Genomic DNA, 22,375 nt, shown 5'->3' with positions numbered 1-22,375 from the left:
ACACAGATTTCATTTGGTGCTGAAAAGTTCCAATTGGCCAAAAATAACCAATGGCCTCTTAACGTGTTCTTAATGGCCTGCCACCTGCAGGAGCCAAGATCAATGTTTTCGTTGGCTTGTGGTCAGAAGTGGGAGCTCACAGCCTCTCAAAGTGCAATTACATATTTCAGTCCAGCTTTCATCCCTTAGTGCATTCAGACTCACAGTGTGTGAAACAAAATATGCTCATCATATACACTCAAGTTAGTCACAGGTTTTAGTATCTCTCACTTGTGCAAGGACGCGCACGCACACGCACACAGTACCCACTAGTGGCGTGAACGGTAACGGAGGTCAGGTGTGTGTCGAAATAAAAAGCCCCACACACACACGTATTAAGAATAGACCGTTTAATTATCAAAATTGTAACTCGTACAATTCCCTGAAGAAAGTGACTGATACAAACTGTTAAGACAGCGTAACAAAATCATTTCCCCCGTGTTTTAAATCATCTGTTCAAAGATTCAATTATCGTGGCTGCATTTGTGTGTAAGCAGAAGAATACGGACCAAAAACTCAGCAACTCGGAGAAGACGCCAGAAAAAAAGAAACAATTACCAAATGTAAAATAATGTCCATGTGGACAAAAAGAAGGGACGAGGCCACAATGTGAAAAGTAGTTGATCCCTCACCAGACACTGATTTTGTTCTAATAGTTACCACAGTGGTCGTAATGTTGAGAGAAGGACGAGCTGACAGCCCCCAGAGAGACAGAGAGAGATCAGAAGTCCTCCTCAGCATTGAGGCTCCTGCAGGTCTTGTGGTGCTGGAGACGCTCGACGCACTCCTCCACGGTGCGCTCGCCGTGGACTTTGTTGTCGCGGGTGCGTACGTTCACAGTGTTGCTGGTCTTCTCCTTCTCTCCAACCACTATATACCAGCAGAGAAACAAAAAGAAAAAACATGATCAGTATGGAGATGGACAGCGAGGCGGAGACACGACAGGAAGCGAAAGAAGAGAGGAAGAGAGATGGAGTAAGTAAGAGAAGGGAGGAAGTGGGAGAAGAGAGCGTGTCCACTGACCCAGGATGAAGTTGTACTGCGCCAACTGTGCATTTCTGATCTTCTTGTTCAGAGTGCAGCCGGGGTCCAGATCCACATCGCTCATGAAGCCCTTGTTGTGGAACTCCTGTTTGACCTGACACATCGAAACGGTTACGTTCATGCCTCCATTCTAGAAGTTCATGTCAATCTTTTTGCATTAATCCATTTGCAAAACGGTAAAGTACCTGCCAGGTAACATCATATGTAGTCAGTGTATGGGACAAAAAGTGTGTTTCAAATTTGTCGAGAAGGCTTTTATTCTGAAATATCTGCAGGCTAGTGTTGAATGCAGCTTTTACCGGCTTTTAACTGAGGACCGTTCATATTATAATTCCTTCCTGCCTCAAACAAATATAAATGACATTCATAATAAAGCAGTCGCAAAGGTTGTAAACCAACAGATTAGCCAAATGTTTTCCAAGCGGAAACAAACAGGAACCCAAATAAACAAAACGGTGTCTAGAAATACACCCGTAGCGGGATTAGCACGTGCATGCTCGTAGCTCCGCCCCTCAGAGCTCCTCCACCACTGGGCCGAGTGCTACGCTATCGAAAGACATCCAACTGATGAACTTCACATTTCATCGGAGGTGGAATCTAGTCTTAGATCAGCGGTTTACCTTCTGAGCGTATTCTTCACAGGTCGGCCCCACGGGAACAACCATCACCTGACGAGGAGAGAGCCACAGCGGCCTGCAACACAACACGTGGTGGCGCTTAGCGGGCCTGAGCAGCCATGTACAGCCACACGGGTTCAAACGCGTCTGATGTGCAGATCGTTAACAGTAAGCAGACCACAGCGTCCTGAGAGATTAGGTTTACGAACCATTTGCCTCCGTAGTTCTCTGTCAGAATGGCGATCATCCTCTCGACCGATCCCAGGATGGCTCTGTGGATGATCACCGGCCGCTTCTTGTCCTCCCCGTCTTGGCTACAAAAGTCATCACAATGAACATTTCCGTTTAGGAAATCCACAAAAGAAGAACTCTAAAACGGGATCATCAGAGATCGTCTGGGCAACATGTTGGTACTCTCTCTAGATTATGACAGAAACATCATATATAACTTGAACATAAATGCACATCATATTGTTCCATTCGAGCTTATCCTGTTCTTTGCTTTCACATCAACCCTTAATGTTCGGGAAAGTGCATTTGCAGCCTCAAAAATAATAATTTCCTTCTCTCTCAGCTTCCTCCATCATGTAAATACGACTCGATGTGCTTCAACGTTACGTGTCATCATTCACCCATTCATATGCTGATGGGAGGGGCCACCTGCCCATCAGCAACCAGCACTAATAGCATTCACACGCCGTGGTCACAGCTACGGGGGCATCACGTGGTCAAGTGTCTTGCCCAAGGACACTCCGGCGGAGCCGGGGGCCGAACCGCCGATCCCCTGATGAACGCGGCGGCAGAGTTACCTGACGAAGGAGAGGTTGAAGCGGATCGGGAGCTGGAAGTCCAGCTGGATGGTGGCACACTGGTGGTAGCGGCCGATGGCGTCCTTGATCTGGATGTCGATCTGGGGAGGAACGACAGAACTGTGAGCGGCGGCGGTGGCGCCATCGGGCCTTTTCATGGCTTCAAGCAACAGCGTCAGCGCGTCTCACCTTCGGCCCGTAGAACGCGCCGTCGCCGGGGTTCAGCACCCATTTCTCCCCGAAGTCATTCAAGCTGTTCTCCAGTTGCTGTGGGAAAAGGACGCAGGCAGTGAGTGGCGTGTTGCTCGCTGGGTGTCCACACCCGCGTGTGTGAGACACACGCCTTGTCCCGCCACCGCCGGGCTGGGGGATGTCGCCTCGGTGGGACTTCATGGTTGATTGAGGGAGTTAACGAGGAGTTCTCCTCACGTTGGCGACACTTCATTTCCAGTGTAAATAATCCTCCACTTATTCGTGTGCAAAGATTAATTAGAACAAGTCAGTGCTGAATTTGGTAAATGCTTTTCTTCTGAGAAATGTGGATCTCTCAAGCTGCCTACATATGAACACATGCAGGGAGTCGCAGCAGCAGCCGGTAGCTTCTGTGATCTGATCAGCAGACTGCAGAGTTTAATATTTAAAACGGTGGCCACTAGATGAATATTAATTAAAAGATGTGTTAAAAATAACTTCAGTGATGTTCCTGCAGCCAGCAGGCGAAAGGACACACTTCATCCAGCGAGGACTTTAAACCATCACATCACTGACGAAATGAAGAGGATCTCTGGAACGTTTGAAAAGCACCACTGAGTGGCCGAATCTGCATGATAGCTGGCGCACATCTGCATAATATCTGGCTCACATCTAAGAGAACTTAACAAAAGTGAGTACAAAATCATTTGCAAAAGAGATTTGAGGCACAAATTGCCTCAGAGGGTTTTACAGTGAGTAGAACATAAGACAGATCGCTTCCCTTCCCATCGTCGCTTTCTATTACTACACTGTGTTTTAGTTTTACTTGGCAGGTGTGAATTGTGATGTTTTAGTATTTAGTTTATCCTTACATATAGTTGCTTTACTACTTGAACATATGTGGTTATTTCCCTTATTTTAATCCATTTTCCATATAAACTTATTCCCTCTAGCCACAGGTAATGCTGATGAAATAAACGTGTATAACTTTGCAGCTGGATAATCTCCCTTTGAGTTGTCCCACGAGATGAGTTTAATCCACTACAGAAGACACTCGGCGATAAAGACACATTATCACTCAGTTTTACTCACTGGATCTTGGTGTCAGACAGTTTCAAGCCCAACCTGCTCCCTCAAATTTCCCTTTTCTGCCTGTGTCGTGGCGACAAAGTCTCCACCTTGATAACATCATAGCTTTTGGGGAAAAAAAGTGGGCCTGGTGGTCACCTTCTCTGCTTGCTCCCAGACGGACGGGTCCCCCAGGAACTTCTCTGGCCGGGTGGAGAGGTTGAGTTTGAACGTGAATCCGAAGACCTCGTACACGGTGCGCAGGAAGTCCAGGCAGCCCTTGATTTCCTCCTCGATCTGGGTGTGGGTGCAAAAACCAGACACGTGAGATGATTAGATTCACGCATCTCGCTATGCTAAATGGAGGGGGGGGGGGTATTGGCAGTGCTTCTCTTTGTAAGGAGGGACTAAACATGCCCGCCAAGCTGCAGCAGCCTGGCGAGCCCCCCGACAACGTGACGGTGGGCTCAGCGGCAGCATCACCCATAAATACGACTAATGAACTGTAGCAGCAGGACACGGATTCTCTCGCAGTTCCTCTCCACAGAAATCCACTTCCACTAAACGGTCATCACTTTCCACTCGGCGCTCGGTCAGTCTCGGCAGTGATTGACTCACTTTAAAGTGAGCGTTGCTCTGGGTTACGCTCGGTATCTTTTTGATTCCCCCCATTGGTTGTGCGCCCTCTGGTGTTTCAGAGAATAATCTGCCTGTGTTCATTCTCGTATGGCACAATGTAAAAAAATGTATGAATAAATGAAGGAACCATCTGTGACAGATCAATGACGTGACAACGCGCGTGCATTCGCATGAGATGCAAGCTGAGCTGCAGCTTGTTGCTGCTCTGGCAGAGTGGGTGCTCACCTGGTCCATGGTGCAGAAGATGTGAGCGTCGTCCTGCTGGAAGCGGCGGACCCGGGTGAGGCCCGTCAGGGCCCCTGACAGCTCGTTCCTGTGCAGCACGCCGAAGTCGGCCATGCGAATGGGCAACTCTCTCCAGGAGCGCGGCCGGTGATCGAACATCAGGCTGCAGCCAAACAGGAGGGGAGGAATCAAAACTACAGCAATCACAACGGCCTGCCCCGACCTCCAGTTATCACAATCATCCTCATTAGTGCCTTTAAAGTTGGATTTATTATCCGACAACGCGTCCGCTTCTCAATTTCCATCTTTATCCATCATACCAGAGGAGATGCCAGCGCACAAAGACAAGCGGAATAAAAGATGCAGAGACAATGAGCTGCAGTCTGGCTCCTTACAGCAGTGCGGCACCCAGCAGGAACATGAGCCGGGTCATCCAGAGACCAAACCACGGAAAGAGCGTCGCTCCATTACGAAGGAGCAGAGCGGTGCGGCAAATATGAAGCTCTTTCATAAAGAACTGCCTGGTTTCGTTAACAAACACCCTGAAACCTGCAGGTTAACAAGACATCTCAGCAGGCTTACCGGCGCTCCGCACGACAACTATGAGGGTCGCAGTGAGGGAGCGGGTTAGAATTTGTAGTAGTTGCATTCAAACTAATGTATGATGACCATATTGTTTTTGTTTAATTTATTGCCAATGGTCATCTATATCTAGTTTAGTCAGAAAAAGACCATTTGCTCATCTGTAAATTAAATAACCAGCAATTAACAGCAACAACTCCAATGTTGTCTGCAGCCATGCGAATCCCTGTGATTTAAACAATCACGGCCCACAAGCATTAAAAAAATAAAAATAAAAAAAAAGCCTGGTTTTGTGCAAATCAAGGGATTCTGTAGACAGAAAACAGAAAAGGAGGTGTTGAGGTTAAAATACCTACTCACTTCCTTGCTGTCTTTGACATATTCTACTGAGAATGTTGACGATGTCCATACGCTGTCTCGGGATCATTCCCGTGTGTTTCTTGCTGTAGCAATTACTTAAAAAGCGAAGGCTTCTCACGCAGGCAGCGTTTCCCTGGTGCTACAGATGTGTCCGTTTTTTCCTTCCTTGTCTAGTTAATTCCCAACAACGTGGAAGGCAGGTTAAAGGAGGCCTCACCAGTGTCCCGGGCAGTTCATGGGCTTGAGGGCGAAGGTCTCCTTCTCGGCCTCGAAGGAGAACATGTTGTCGCTGTAGTGCTGCCAGTGGCCGGAGGTCTGCCACAGCTTGCTGTTGTAGATGTTGGGCGTCACCACCTCCTGGAAACCCCTCTTCCTGTACTCACTCTGGCAAACACGGAACGGGGTTTATCTCGTTAGGACGCCGCTCGGCTTCACAATGCTCACAGCTGCAAACAGCCGGTTGGGCGTGACACCCAAACAGTCGGGACAGCAGGTGAGCTCTGGGCTTTTGAAAAAGCTGCATATTCCCCGTTCATATTATTGAAAGACAAACTAGTCTGATATCAATTTTCTAGTATAAGAAAAAGCTGCTGGCGATGGATGGAAATGGATGGAATTTTTTGTGGTCCCTCAAGTCATAACGCGGCACACATCAGACTGCTTTGTTGTGCAGGCGGATCTGTTTAAGAAACACCCCTCCAAATTTATTTCATCAAATCAAAGGGAAATTAATTTCAATGTGCCCGATAGTCCAAATCGCATCTCTTCAGAGACGGAACGAAACGTTTCATTTTATTCCACACGACGATAGAACGTTCTAAGATCCATAAATCTCTTTCCCTGGAGCGACGTCGAGCTTTGAACCGTTTTTCCATTACATGGCAGAATTGCATGGAAATGAATATTAAAAAGCATTTCTTTTAAGACGTGACCTTTTGCATGAAAACCCTTTGTGTGTTCAGACTTGATTCGTCAGCCCTGAAGTCATGAGTGTGATTTACAATAAACTACGTGTGTATATATATATATATATATGGTATAGTGCTTTGGCACTTACAGCAATACACAACTGCAGCACTACATCTGGCATTAAATAAAACCACTAATACGGAACGGGTTGACTCAAGGTCCAAATCAGTTTTTCCTTCTCCCCAGGTCTCCCAGCCAATTGAAAGTCCACAGCAGGTCAGGCTCACTCTGATGAACTCGATCAGGGTGTTGTAGATGAAGGCCCCCTTAGGCAGGAAGAAGCAGCTCCCGGGACTCAGGTCGTGGAAGAAGAACAGGTCCTGCTCCTGAATTAAAGATCCAAAAAGGTTTGTCAGCGTGATGGAGAACTAAAACAGGAGCCGCCTCACGGGCCTGACTGGTTTTCACTTTTACAAATACTGAATACTTCCCACACCGGTTATCATTGTACAGAATGAATGACAGCTGCACACCCTAAACTGGGAGTTTCCTGCAAACCGTAGAGCTGCAGAGCAAAGGCAACGCGGGCAGCCTGACAGCTCAGTGAGGTGATCGGATTGAATGCCCCCCCCCCCAGATTCATTCTGCCTTCTAACCGATTTCTAACAGTTTAAACTTTGAGGCATTTGTCTTAAAAAGTTAAAACAGTATAATTAAGTCTTGTTCTATCCTGCAGCAAACGGGGTGCTGAATTCTTAGTAATGTGTGTTGACAACATGCGGCTTCATCAAACCTGGGCTGTTGTACTTCACGAGCATCCCACTAGTGTTTCAACACATACTGCAAATAACCTTCCTTCCTAAAGCAAAACCTGTTCTATAATGACTCTGGAGACCAAAGCCTCTTCTCTCCTCATACCCGGCCCAGTTTGCGGTGATCTCGGTTCTTGGCCTCCTCCTGAAACTTCTCCCAGTCTTTGAGCATCTTGGGGTCGGGGAAGGAGATTCCGTAGATCCTCTGGAGGGTTTCCATGTCCGCCTTCCCCTCCCAGTAGGTAGACGAATTCTAGCGGACCCAGACACCACAAAAAGGATTACGTGAGTTTCTCGGGTCCATCTAATCCCCGGAGAATGAAACGTAGCGGGGCCCACGCTGTCGCTGCACTGTTGAAGCGTCACATAGTAGTCCGCTGTGCCACATTGCTGTCCGAAACGGGTCCAATGATAACTTAGGACGCAGCATGCTACCTGACGCAGAAATGAGCTGCTCACCTTATGGATCTTTAGCGCCTTGATCTTTCCTGTATGTCTCACATGGGGCCCGCGACACAAGTCGATCAAAGGGCCGCACCTGAAAAGTGTTCAGGGTAAGGCTGCCAATATTTACTTCTTGTTGACAAATTGCATGAGAAGATCAACACATCTGTATTTTCAGACCTGTAAGTGACACTAATAAAGATGAAAATCTTTTTTTTTAAATAAATCATTTAATGCTGTACCAAAGTTCCCTCATTTTCTTTGTGCATCGGGGAACCGTTTTTTTGTCTTTGGAGCGTTGGACTCACCTGTAGACGGTGGTGGTGGGGGTGGTGACCTTCTCATTAAGAATGCGGCACTTGAACTTGTTGTACTGTGGAGGAGAGAACGTGCGTGAATATTTCTCACCGGGTGTTTTTCCGTGTGAGGGAGGAGGAGGAGGAGTTTGTTTGCGTTTCACGATACCTTGAACATTTCCAGCAGAGTTTCCTTCTTTATCTCCAACCTCTCAAACGGCTGCTTCTCCTTGATGATCTTCTTGCAGAGGGTCTCCAGACCGGGGAAGTCATTGCTCGATACGCCCCTGTGCGACACATCAGAGCAAAACACAAGGGCAATGACATCCAGGGACGGGCTTACCTAGTCCCACATCAATATGCACACTGTGTCATTTCCTTGACTGGCAGAAGGTGATAAGCTCGCCCGAGCTCGGCTTCAGGGCTTGCGCAATGTCGAAATATCCTTCTTGTCCCAGAACGCCATTAGCATTAAATGACTTCATCATTTGTACGATCGTACATTGAATTAGACAGCACTCGTCTCGCAACGAAGGAGAAGTCGTGTACGGAGAAGGTTTCTCAAGATGCTCTCTAAGCTCCCCAGAAGCAATCTCTAGCTCGGAGTTACGAATAGATGTGTTAACTTGTTCCGCTCAAGTTTCAGGAAGTGAACCCGACCGACGCCGAGTGCACACACCCAAATGACAGAGCGCTGACTAACACAAGCGGCTGTACGGACGAGCCGGAAGCACAAAGACGGCTCACTCGCTGTTCTCCAGGAACATGTCGTAGTAGAAGCCGCTCTCGATCGGGGGCCCGTAGCAGAGGCAGCCTCCGTACACCCTCTCCATGGCTTCACCCAAGATGTGGGCGCTGGAGTGCCAGTAAACCTGGAGACACACACACACACGCACACGCACACACGCCTGGTTATTAAAGAGAAGAAGAAGAATGCAAAGCACGACTGTGCTGTGACATTACGAGCGTTGACCTCGAGGTCAGTACAAGACTTTGATGACATTTAAACCACAAAATGAGAAACACCTACTTCTACTGAATGTCGACCATATAGAATAACAAAGTAAAAATGATCCTGCGGGAGAACATATTCATCGCCTTGTAGACCATGAAGCTAAAATTGTTTTAATTTAAGTCTGGTTATACTCTCACAGACCAGCAGCGTTTTATACCCTCACGTCTTTATGTCTCAGACACAAGAGCTTTGAGGTTTATTATTGATTGTAAACGTCTCATTCATCCCTTTGACCTTGCCTGCCCCAACTACACTCTAATAAGGCTGAATGAGCTCAGAGACGTTGGCTACTGCTGAGTAAAAGCACTGAACACTGCTGTTGTATTTATAACCGTAGGATGGAATTAGAATAACCTGCAGTGAATTGTGTTCATGGATTTAATATTCCATAGCTCTGAACTTACAAAAATGGATCTGCCATCACTATTGCTACAATAACATAAACTAAGAAGTGTAAGAGTTCAGGCCGATTATCTATACGTTCTAGTTAAGAAATCATTCACAAACAAACTTTGGTTATAATGGACATTTATACAAAGAATTGAAATTATTATGCTAAGATCAGAAATGTCAATGTATTATTTACTGAAAACAAACAGCTGTTTATTCTGCAGGGCTCTTTATCTGGACACCTTCCACCAACGTCTCAAAAAATATTTCTTACCCGCAAAGTGAGTTTAAAAATGTTACTAATGTGATGATTTTACTGTTATAGCCATCTATAGTAGGTATCAGCTTAAACAGGTCATAATTCAATTTATAATATCTGTTGTATTATTGTATCAAACAACTTTACTAATCAAAGTTACTCAAGACTGAACACTTTAAGGGAGTCTTCACTCTCCACTACTCATTGTATTGGGTGGTGTTTGACTGCATATGAGCAAAGCATTCTTCAGCTAAAATGTCATTATCTTATTAATAATAAAACCTCCGGTCATTGAGCATTCAGATATCATGTTGATACATATTGTGCATCTCTAATAAGCACTGCATCAGACCAGGGACGGGGTGGACTTACAGCTTGAGCCTCCTCATCATCGAACTTGAGCAACTGAAGGCTGCAGTCGTCCTCCAGCGGTCGGTCCAGGTCCCACACGGCGCCGTTCACCTTAGCAATCACCGTGTTGTCAGCGAGGCCTTGACTGGACGAGACAACAAGAAAAACATCAACCCTGAGTGACTGGAATATTACAACAGTGTTGTAATAAATATCACAACAACAACCACAACACCTCACCACGTAATTGGCAGATTGTCATACCGGAGTGTCACTATTTAATTTGCAAAAGGAGTGTTAGCATTTGAATTCAGTTAAGATTATTTATGTACAGGCCTTTGGGTCATAGATGGTGAAAAACTCCAGCCATAAACGGCAACGTGCTCATTACACAGAAATTAGAGTCATATGGATTCATATCCACTCTCACACTGGGAGTGATTGAGCTCCCTAAAATCCCCTGAGTCTACCGTGCAGTCTGATCACGTAAGCATTTAATCCATGTTAACACAATCTCTGCCCTGATTGTGTAATGGACAATGTTGGTGGTGAGATCATTCTCAGACAATCCCTAAAGTTACAAAAGCTGTTTTCTTCTAAATGACTTTAATGGACGGTCTAAGGTTGGCGGGTGTCATTTCCAATCACTGCTTTCATAACTGCTTTCGCGACTTTAGTTTCTTTCATTTCAGGGGATCCCACTCAAAGAGTATACAGGAATCCCTTGATGGCCCCTACCTGATTCCACAAGCCACCTGGTACGGCGTGGTCTTCCAGGACTCGGCATCCACCACCTTTCCGTCGGGCAGAGTCACCTTGATGGCTCGGCTGTGCTGCGCAGCCCTCTCTGCCATCAGCGCTTCGTGCTCCGCTTTCAGCTTAGTGTACAGAGAGAGACGCTCGTCGATGTACTGGGGGGCTGGCGTCAGCTACACCGGTATAAAAGAAAGCAGAAGATCTTGTCAGTGTGTATTACTTTCATTAAGTATCAAACTGCGGTGTATATTTACTCAAAACGTCAATATACACTTTTTTCCAAAGAAGGTAAACGTGTTGCTGAAAAACTGAGTCTTCACTTCTCCGAATTGACATTATGAACGCAAACAACGATCACGGTTCTCGTTGGCACACGGACAGAATGCGCACAGTCAAGCGTGTTGGTTGATGGGCCTGAAGGTCATCCCATCATTTTATTCAGATCAAATTAAAGGATTAAACAGAGTATCGGATTAAATTATGTATTATGGCCACACCTACCGGGTAACCTGGCGAGGATCTGTGTCGGAACCTTGTCCTCTTACTACTGGAGTTCCTCAGGGTTCCGTGCTGGGTCCCCTCCTGTTCTCGCTTTACACCAACTCTCTTGGCGCTGTCATTCGCTCGCATGGCTTCTCTTACCGCAGCTATGCCGATGACACCCAACTAATTCTCTCCTTCCCTCACTCGGACACCCAGGTGGCGGCTCGGATCTCTGCCTGTCTAACTGACATCTCTCAGTGGATGTCCGCCCACTATCTGAAAATCAACCCCGACAAGACTGAACTACTTCTCTTTCCCGGAAAAGATTCGCTTACCCAGATCCTGACAACTTTGGAAACTCCGTGCTAACGGCCACTTTGACCGCTAAGAACCTCGGCGTCACACTCGATAGCCTACTCTCCCTGACTCCCAACATCACCGCGACAACGCGATCCTGTAGATACACGCTCTACAACATAAGGAGAATACGTCCCCTTCTCACTCAGAGCGCAGGTACTGATTCAGGCTCTTGTCATCTCCCGCCTGGTCTACTGCAACTCCCTCCTGGCAGGTCTCCCTGCCACCGCCATTCGACCTCTGCAGCTCATTCAGAATGCAGCAGCTCGACTGGTCTTCAACCTTCCGAAATTCTCCCACACTACTCCACTCCTCCGCTCTCTTCACTGGCTACCGGTGGCCGCCCGCATCCAGTTCAAAACATTGGTGCTCACGTACCATGCTGTGAATGGATCGGGTCCAGCTTACGTCCAGGACATGGTCAAACCCTACATCCCGACCCGCACTCTCCGCTCTGCATCTGCAAAACTACTCGTCCCTCCCTCACTGAGAGCAAAACACTCGACTAGGTCTCGACTCTTCGCTGTCCTTGCGCTGAAATGGTGGAACGAGCTCTCTGAAGACACCAGGACCGCAGAGAGCCTTCACATCTTCCGCCGCAAACTAAAGACACACCTCTTCAGACTCTACCTCGACTAAAGACTAACAAATTGTAGCACTTAAATTGTACTTGTAACGTCACTCATCTATAGCAAATTGTAAATTGGCTTATTTGAGGAAATTGCACTTTCTTGTTTCTTGTTCTCCTGAGTTTGTACCCTATGGTTGAATGCACTTATTGTACGTCGCTTTGGATAAAAGCGTCCGCTAAATGACATGTAATGTAATGTAATGTAATTATGTATCTATTATCTGGCATCAGAGCATTTGATTAATTGATAGCTCTCAAGACAGAACTTGATTTTCAAAATACACGTTTCTGGAGGAGATGAATACCAGACATAACTTCAATGTAAATGAAAGTCTCAGTCCAGTGGAGATTACACAATGATCCACAAGGCCATGTAGGGCATTGAAACACACTGTAAAAATGTTAAAATAAAAAGTATTTTGTTACATTTTCAACTTAGTGTAACTACACAACGACCCCTCGTTTTTTTAACCATATAAAATGTTTTGACAGTATCTAATAAAAGAAACCAACAAGCAGGGAAGCCAGTGTGTGCAGCACAGCAACTCCACCTGTATCAGCCTTTTTCCTGACACTGTGTCCTCGTCAATATGTCCTTCATTGGCGGTTCAGACGGTGCCTTCGTGGGGCAGATTCACCACCACAGTGAGTGACTATGGCTGGTTGGAGTCTGACTACTGTCCACGTTATCTAAACATCCAGCCAAATGAATTTGGAGTGTTGGTTTCGATTTAAGTCACAATATGTGACATGTAGGCACAAGCTAGACAGCAATAGGTTGCAGCATTTCACATTTAATAATGGGAACTTACTATTTAAGTTTACTCTCAAGTTAACAAATAAAGAGTAAATCTCTTATTTACTAATAAACAGCAAGAGTACGCAAATGTAGAAGGCCCGACCGCTGAAACTAGCCAGCCGGTCCAAAAGAACAGCTCAACCCGAACCGCAGCACCGGGGCTCTGATGCTGCTGGGGGGCTTTTATATGCAACAGGATCAGGCCTACGGTTCTTGTTAACGTGACATTGGCATCTACACACTTGTGATGGCTCGTTGAAGTCAGTAACTCACCTCAGCCCGGCCTGCAGACTCCCCAGCGGCACCTTTAGCCTTCTTCTTTCCTCCATCTTTGGCACACTCAGGTCCCCCCTGTACAGGAAAGATGCAAGATGTTATTGAACGTTTGTCAAGAGGAAAGTTGATGAAAGACACATTCAGACAGAGCTTCGTTTTGCAAAAAGATGTAGAACTACAACGTGTGTGGAACACTATACTGTGTAACAATTGGAGCATAACCTGTTACCATGAAAAGAGAGCCCATCCTTCTCACTGGTAACGAAGCCTTCGATACAGATTATTTGTGATCCAGCATGAAAGTGATGAAGAATACCCTGACAGCCTCTCCATTTTGTAACGCATTCTATGGTTATTATCAGAAATGTTTACGCCATAAACACGTTTATAAGAGGAGACAGCTTTATACAAAACGGATCACAGTAGTCCATTGGACGGGTCCCAATTTAAAACTAATTAAAGTGATTGGTCTAAAAAGCAGAAAACCCAACTCGCCGACTGAACTCGCTGAATTGAAATGTGGCAGATAAAACTGATTAAAACTACCTTTCTTTTTAGGTCAAGCGTAAGTGCTACCTAGCTATCTGCGACGTTAGCACCGGGTTAGCACCGCGTTGTGACCGAGTGACAGCATGACTGACCATAGCTAGGCTAACGTTAGCTAGGAAGTGGAGAATATGTCTTAACGTTAAATGTAGGCGGTTACAAAACGTAAACCTTACCTTCTTTTTCTCGCCCACCTTCAGTTCGCTCATTTTCTCCACGACAGCTTGGTCGGCCATAACAAGAGAAAAGTTCGCGTTAAGAGAGGACTTTAGTAAATATCAGTAGTCCGGTAAGAGGAGTTACCGGGTAAGGGAAGATGACGTCACCCGGATGTTGCGATTCTGATGCAACATTGCAGGAGGCGGGGCTTCAACGTCAGACGCTTTCCTAATTAAATTACCTCCTAAACTTGTTTTATGAAGTCAATTAGTTAAAGCAGTGTTAATTAGTCTTTGCACATCCAAATGTTACTATTATTATTACCATTATTACTATATTACTATTACTACTAATTGCAAAAGATTAGTGTTTATAATAACAGCAGCATCCAAGATTTAAAAAATATTCAGGTCATCAGTTCCACTCTAAAGAATCAACCACCCAATCTACCGATAACAAATTAAAACAAATAATATTCTGATAAAGGTCCTAATAACTGGTCTTTGGATTTTCATCTTCAGTTAACTGAATTTTTCTGTCAACTTCATTTGAAGGTCTAGATTAGGTTTCAATGCCTTCTCTCCTTTATTATTTATCTAATAAATCCTTTTTGCAAACACACACACTTTCTTCAGAAAGGGCACTCTCCCCAGGTTGTGACTGTAGACTCACTCAAAAAAATGCTATTGGCTGGTTGTTACGTTTACTTTAGTGCAACATGTATTTCGAACGATATTAATTCTTTTTTTCAATGTGAACGCGATTCAGTCATGTAGGATTTGCATGAACTTCAGAAACGTAACATTTATTAGATGCATTCAAGTTGCGATAAACTGAGACAATTGAGTATCTGACATGACCCCGAAAACCAAGACGAAGGCCGTCTGTCACAACCAGATTAAAAAGATAACCGTTGGCCCGCACATGGAAAGGGTAAGCAGATATCCACCGTCATCCGTCTAAATGTAAAACAATGATATGTGCATTAATGTCTTCTGTAGGATATTAGAAATAAACTGACGATCCGGTTCATAAAATTAATAAAATGCATATAGTCTACACCAGAATACAGCCATGATTCTGAAACTGCGTAATCTATAAAGTAATGACAATACTGTAAAACCACTGTAATTCTGCAACTGTAATAGAATAATACAAATGTACAGTTATGATTGTATTTGATGTAATGTAATCAACTGGAATGCATGCATGTAATACTTGCACAACAACTGATATTGACTATGGGCCATTCGAAATCCAAGTTACATTGAACTCACCAGAAGACCACTCCCAGAGGTGTGGACACTAACTTTCACACCTTTAAGCATTGTTATAAATACCTGTAGGAACCATTGTTCTCGAGTTCGCTGGTGGAGACAACAGACGGGCACTAGGGATGGTCAAAAGGACTGACCTGGGGCCTGTTGGTTGCTGAGACCAGCGGCTCCTCAGCTGAGATGTTCTTTTTACCACAACACCATCTCCTTTATTAAATACATTTGATTTGCACTCTGCATTTGTATTTCTGCACATGCATTTGTATTTCTGCACAAGATCCTGGTAATCATCAAGAGAACAAGCCCCATTTAGATATCGGGAGAAGACGAAATCCCTGAAGTCAAGTGCATCACTATCATTGTTCGTCACACAGAAAGGTAAGCAAAATATTTGCATCCTCATCTTATGCAAATTCAATACTATGATCAGATGTTGGTCTGTTCATGTTTTAACACCTGTGGTGTTCATTGTAATGTTTTGGGGGATACAAAACAGGTGACCGTGTGCATGGAGTACAGGAGGTGTGCTGGGAAGTGTACTTGAGAAAGACACCCAGCCCCTAACTGCTCCCACTGTGTGGGATGGGTTATACCAGTAAAGCATACCTTAAAAATGTAAACCATCTAATGCAATGCAAATGTGTCAACTTTAATGACATGTAATGAAAACAATGCTTTGGATAAAAGTGTCAGCTTGAATGACCTGTGAATAAACTTGCCTCAACCACATAATACATTGTGTTATTGTCATTTTCTGCACTTAATATTTATTCTTTGACTTAACTTAATAAAATCATGGAAAGGATTTCCATTTGATTGAATGGCTTTATTTTAGCACTAAGAAGTTGAGTTCGGCCAACTCAATTCTATTGAGTTAAGGTAATGTGAATTCATAGGTTAAATGTATTGATTAAACCATTCATATCAATTCAACTCTACAAAACTATATTAACCCAACACACTAACATAGTGTTTAGAGTAACGTAATTGTTTAGCATAGAGAGAAACCAATTTAATCATGTGGAAATACTTTCCATGATTTTTTAAGTAAAGCCAACGAGTGGGTGGAGAGAAGGGGAACCAGCAGGGGATTGTTCCATATGTCTGGACTTCATTTCTTCGTTAGTAGAGCTCTTACACAAAACGTTTACCAACAGCACAATTGTACTCTGATTTGGAGAAGAGAAGCGGCTTGTTGCAAGCAGCTCTTTGAGCATTTTATCCTCTAGGATCGAGGCCTTCTATCAGCGCTTAATTCCTCCCCTCCATTTAGGAAACCAAGCTGGACAGACGGCTCTAGGTGGTCTTAAATGAAAACGCCAGCGCATTTGTTCTATGGTGCGACTGGAATACCTTGCATTTTTATGGTGATTTTGACCACTGAGCAACTTTCATTGTAATGAACCTCCAGAATCAGTTCTCTTACTACATCGACGGTAACAGACACGGTTACATTCACCGCTTTGCCTGCGATGTGGGACCAAGCAAATATTGTGAAGCATAGATTATTTAGCCCACGCAACCTTTTAGGAAAACTAGCTGTCATCTTCATAGCAGTCTGTTTTGTGATTGCTGGATTTTGGTTTTGTGCTGCAATCAGTTGAATGACACCAAACCTAATGTGTCACATCACATCTGCTGTGCTGCTCTATTGGAATATAGTCAGAGGTGGAATATATATATATATATATATATATATATATATCAGTATGCAACTGAACAATTTTCATATGTGCAATTGTTCTATTTGCATTTAGTTGTACTTAATCCATTACGACGTGTAATTAAAACTTCAGCAACACAGCAATCTAGTCTAAATGAGCTCAAATCAAGTTGCTCTGAATTGGTTTCATAGCACAATACCGCCATTATTAAAACGAAGAGAGAATGAATCAGATTGAAGAAATGCGTAAATATGAGCGCTTCTACAAGCCGTCATTGGCGGACTGTAAGGACACGCGGATGGCCTCCGATTCATGGAGGGAGAACAAGAGGTGCACAGAGTTGTGGAAGAAAACACGGGACAAATGTGTCCGCGAAAAAAGGCGATAAAAAGCAACAGCACGGGGCAATAAAGTCCATGATAAATAAATAAACAAACCAACGGCTTCCACACACAAAGACGTGACTCTCTCGGTGGTCTTCAACAAAACACGTCGCTCCACCTGTTGTTGTGGCGGTGAATTGCTCTGCAACACACGCGAGTGTGTGTTCAAAATGAAGAAACGCCGGACGGACAGAGGGCATCGCAGATCGAAAGGTTAAAATCAAATGTATCTAATAAAAGAAAGGGTGTTGTGGTAAAAGTAGTGAGTAGGGTTTCCACCTTCAATACAAAATAATAACGCTGCGACTCTGCGATCCCCGGTGATTCCCCCCACTCTCGTCGGTACTTTTGCATCCGCTTTCGGTTCAAAGCTGGACGCGGGCGGATGTATCTGGAGCCATAGATATTATATACAAAGGCCTTTATATATAATATCTATGTCGCCATTCTTTCAAATCGAACCTACGCCAAGAGACCCGCTCTCCTCTGACTCTGATCCGCAGCGCGAAGGAGTGCTGACTTTATAATAACGGATCAAATGTATTAATGCACGCGCTTATTTTTGTTGAATCCTGAGATTCAAGTATAGTTCACCTTTTTGTGTGTGATACAGTGGAGAAAATAAAGCATTTATTTTGCAGGAATGTAACCATGGAAACCATTTGACGACTGTGTGATGTCATCAAATGGTTGCCATGGTTACATGCCCGTCATTTGAGCTTATCAGTCTTTGATCTTTCCTTTGATCTGGCAAGGCATTCTCATAACAGAGCAGAAGGGGCCACTGCAGAGCTCCTGAGAGCTGAAGTTGTGAGCAGCTGTCTAATTTTGAAAAAACATTTTACCCCCAGTACAATGACTCATCTGCACAAGTCAGGTGAGGTTTTCACAAATATGGACAATTCCATCAGTGAGGAATCATCCTGCATGGAAACCGACTGTGAATCTCCAACCTCACCGGAACCATTGAAGGAAAAAGAGCTCTCCATACTCTGCAACAAGTCTGTACAATACAAAGTATTGGAGATTATTGGAGAAGGAGCTTTTGGCAAAGTAGCCAAATGTGTCAATTTGAAAGCAAATGAGACTACGGCCATAAAGATCCTCAAAGACGTCAATGATTTTGCCGAGGAAGTAGAAATGCTGGAAAAGCTCAGGACACTTGACCCAGAGAAAAACAACTTGGTGGGATTCGTGGACAGTTTCATAGACGATGACAAGTCTTGCATCGCTTTTGAGTGTTTAGACAGGAGTCTTTTGGATTTGATGGTACAGAGAGAGGAACCATTGACTCTTAATGAAATCCGTCCTATAACTCGTCAGTTACTTGTAGCACTCAACGCCCTGAAGGGTATCGGCCTCCTTCATGCAGACCTGAAACTTGACAACGTTATGCTCGTCAACCACCAAGATGAGCCCTTCAGAGTGAAATTAATTGACTTTGGTGTGGCCCTGCCAGCTTCCGAAGTATGGGAAGGAATGATTGTACAACCTCTTCCATACCGAGCACCAGAAGTGTCCTTGGGCCTCCCCATATCTGAAGCCATTGACATGTGGGCACTGGGATGTCTCTTGGCATGTCTGTTTTTTTGCCGGAACATCTTCAATGGAGATTCATCGTACGACGTAATGAAAACTATTTGCTGTCTGCTCGGTCAGCCACAAGACCACCTGCTAGATGCTGGAAAAAACACTCACCAGTATTTTAAGAGTGAACGCTGCTCTCCCAATTCACAATGGAGACTGAAGACACCAGAAGAGTACAAGAAGCAAAATGATGACCAGCTGCAATTGTCAGAGTGGGAATTCGACCACATTGGACATTTGGCTGACGCAGTAAACAAATATTCAAATGCAATCGAGGAGGTTGAAGTTGAAGACACAAGGGCATTTTTAAAACTCCTTAAAATGTTGCTTAATCCAGATGCTGAGATGAGAATAACACCTGAGGAAGCCTTGGAACATTCTTTTGTCACCATGAGTCACCTGGCTGACTACGCTCACAGAAGCTCTTATACACAAGCTGCCTTTGAGCTGATGGTCGTCTGCCCTGCGTGTGATTCAGACGAATGTCATGAATATCTCAGCGATTTTGAAAGCAAGACTGAATCATCTGACTCAGGAGAGGTTTCCTCAAACATGGACAACTCCAGCAGTGAGGAATCATCCTGCATGGAATCTGACTGTGAAACTGCAACCTCACCGGAACCATTGAAGGAAAAAGAGCTCTCCATACTCCACAACAAGTCTGTACAATACAAAGTATTGGAGATTATTGGAGAAGGAACCTATGGCAAAGTAGCCAAGTGTGTCAATATGAAAACAAATGAGACTACGGCCATAAAGATCCTCAAAGACATCAATGATTATGCCAGGGAAGTAAAAATGCTGCAAAAGCTCAGGACACTTGACCCAGAGAGAAACAACTTGGTGAGATTCATGGACAGTTTCATGGTCGATGACATGTCTTGCATCGCTTTTGAGTGTTTAGACAGGAGTCTTTTGGATTTGATAGAACAGAGAGAGGAGGCACCATTGACTCTTAATGAAATCCGTCCTATAACCCGTCAGCTACTTGTAGCACTCAACGCCCTGAAGAGTATCGGCCTCCTTTACACAGACCTGAAACTTCATAACGTTATGCTCGTCAACCATCAAGATCAGCCCTTCAAGGTGAAATTAATTGACTTTGGTTTGGCCATGACAGCCTCCGATGTACGGGAAGGAATGATTGTACAACCTCTTCCATACCGAGCACCAGAAGTGTCCTTGGGCCTCCCCATATCTGAAGCCATTGACATGTGGGCACTGGGATGTCTCTTGGCATGTCTGTTTTTTTGGCAGAACATCTTCTTTAGAGAATCAACGTACGACGTAATGAAAACTATTTGCTGTCTGCTCGGTCAGCCACAAGACCACCTGCTAGATGCTGGAAAATACACTCACCAGTATTTCAAGAGGAATCGCTGCACTCCCAATTCACGATGGAGACTGAAGACACCAGAAGAGTACGAGAAGCAAAATGATGACCAGCTGCAATTGTCAGAGTGGGAATTCGACCACATTGGACATTTGGCTGATGCAGTAAACAAATATTCAAACGCAATTGAGGAGGTTGAAGTTGAAGACACAAGGGCATTTTTAAATCTCCTTCAAATGTTGCTCAATCCAGATGCTGAGATGAGAATAACACCTGAGGAAGCCTTGGAACATTCTTTTGTCACCATGAGTCACCTGGCTGACTACGCTCACAGAAGCTCTTACACACAAGCTGCCTCTGAGCTGATGGTCGTCTGCCCTGCGTGTGATTCAGACAAATGTCATGAACATCTCAGCGATTTTGAAAGCAAGACGAAATCATCTGACTCAGGAGAGGTTTTCTCAAACGTGGACAACTCCGGGACTGAGGAATCATACTGCATGGGATCCAACTGTGATACTCCAACCTCACCGGAACCATTGCAGGAAAAAGTGCTTTTTATACTCCACAACAAGTCTGTACGATACAAAGTATTGGAGTTTATTGGAGAAGGAGGTTTTGGCAAAGTAGCCAAGTGTGTCAATATGAATACAAATGAGAATACGGCCATAAAGCTCCTCAAAGACGTCAATAATTATACCAAGGAAGTAAAAATGCTGCAAAAGCTCAGGAACCTTGACCCAGAGAGAAACAACTTGGTGAGATTCATGGACAGTTTCATAGACGATGACATGTCTTGCATCGCTTTTGAGTGTCTAGACAGGAGTCTTTGGGATTTGATGTTACAGAGAGAGGAACGATTGACTCTTAATGAAATCCGTCCTATAACCCGTCAGCTACTTGTAGCACTCAACGCCCTGAAGGGTATCGGCCTCCTTCATGCAGACCTAAAACTTGACAACGTTATGCTCGTCAACCACCAAGATCAGCCCTTCAGAGTGAAATTAATTGACTTTGGTTTGGCCATGCCAGCCTCCAAAGTACGGGAAGGAATGATTGTACAAGCTTGTGCATACCGAGCACCAGAAGTGTCCTTGGGCCTCCCCATATCTGAAGCCATTGACATGTGGTCACTGGGATGTCTCTTGGCATGTCTGTTTTTATGCCAGAACATCTTCAATGGAGAATCATCGTACGACGTAATGAAAACTATTTGCTGTCTGCTCGGTCAGCCACAAGACCACCTGCTAGATGCTGGACAATACACTCACCAGTATTTCAAGAGGAAACGCTGCACTCGCAATTCACGATGGAGACTGAAGACACCAGAAGAGTATGATGACCAGCTGCTATTGTTAGAGGGGGAATTCGACCAAATCGGAAATTTGGCTGACGCAGTAAACGTATATTCAGATGCAATTGACGAGGTTGAAGTTGAAGACACAAGGGCATTTTTAAATCTCCTTCAAATGTTGCTCAATCCAGATGCTGAGATGCGAATAACACCTCAGCAAGCCTTGGAACATTCTTTTGTCACCATGAGTCACCTGGCTGACTACGCTCACAGAAGCTCTTATACACAAGCTGCCATTGAGCTGATGGTCGTCTGGCCTGCGTGTGATTCAGACAAATGTCATGAACATTGCAGTGATTTTGAAAGCAACATGGAATCATCTGACTCAGGAGAGGTTTCCTCAAACACAGACAACTCCAGGACCGAGGAAGCACACTGCATGGAATCCAACTGTGAAACTGCATCCTCACCGAAACGGTTTGGGGTCACGTGTTGTTCTATTTTGTAGTTTCATGCACACAAACAAGGTGGCGAGAGCATCTCGCCCGCCATCTGGAGAGATAGAATGTTGCATCTTTGTCTTACAGTAGGCTATCATCAACAGAATCTTGAAGCTGGAGTCCATCCCAGCCAACTTCGGGCGATAGACAGGGTACATCCTGGACTGGTCGCCAGCCTATCGCAGGGCTAAACAAAACTTCAGAAACCTACAGGACCAAATACCATCGCTTTAGTTTTAAAATTTTAGCGGCTACCAGAAAGAAAGAAAAAAGACATTC

General features: G+C 44.7%; 1 protein-coding gene across 1 annotated transcript; it reads right to left on the bottom strand.

Moving 5' to 3' along the window:
• Positions 1-374: 374 nt before the first annotated feature.
• On the bottom strand, positions 375-15,084 carry tars1 (threonyl-tRNA synthetase 1). The gene is made up of 19 exons (XM_040195987.2): positions 14,076-15,084; positions 13,351-13,428; positions 10,790-10,980; positions 10,073-10,196; positions 8,784-8,908; positions 8,206-8,323; positions 8,049-8,113; positions 7,756-7,834; positions 7,403-7,549; positions 6,772-6,870; positions 5,793-5,959; positions 4,634-4,796; positions 3,929-4,066; positions 2,699-2,776; positions 2,510-2,610; positions 1,910-2,014; positions 1,704-1,776; positions 1,063-1,177; positions 375-909 (listed from the first exon to the last, which is right to left on the bottom strand). Exons 1-19 carry the CDS (start codon positions 14,133-14,135, stop codon positions 761-763), a joined length of 2,175 nt encoding a protein of 724 aa, XP_040051921.1. The 5' UTR covers positions 14,136-15,084; the 3' UTR covers positions 375-760.
• Between the last annotated feature and the right edge of the window lie 7,291 nt (positions 15,085-22,375).

Source organism: Gasterosteus aculeatus, chromosome 13 (genome assembly GCF_964276395.1).
Source record: "Gasterosteus aculeatus chromosome 13, fGasAcu3.hap1.1, whole genome shotgun sequence".
In the NCBI taxonomy this organism is placed as follows: domain Eukaryota; kingdom Metazoa; phylum Chordata; class Actinopteri; order Perciformes; family Gasterosteidae; genus Gasterosteus; species Gasterosteus aculeatus.
The sequence above is the reverse complement of the archived record's forward strand: the minus strand, read 5'-3'. Positions and strand labels throughout refer to the sequence as shown.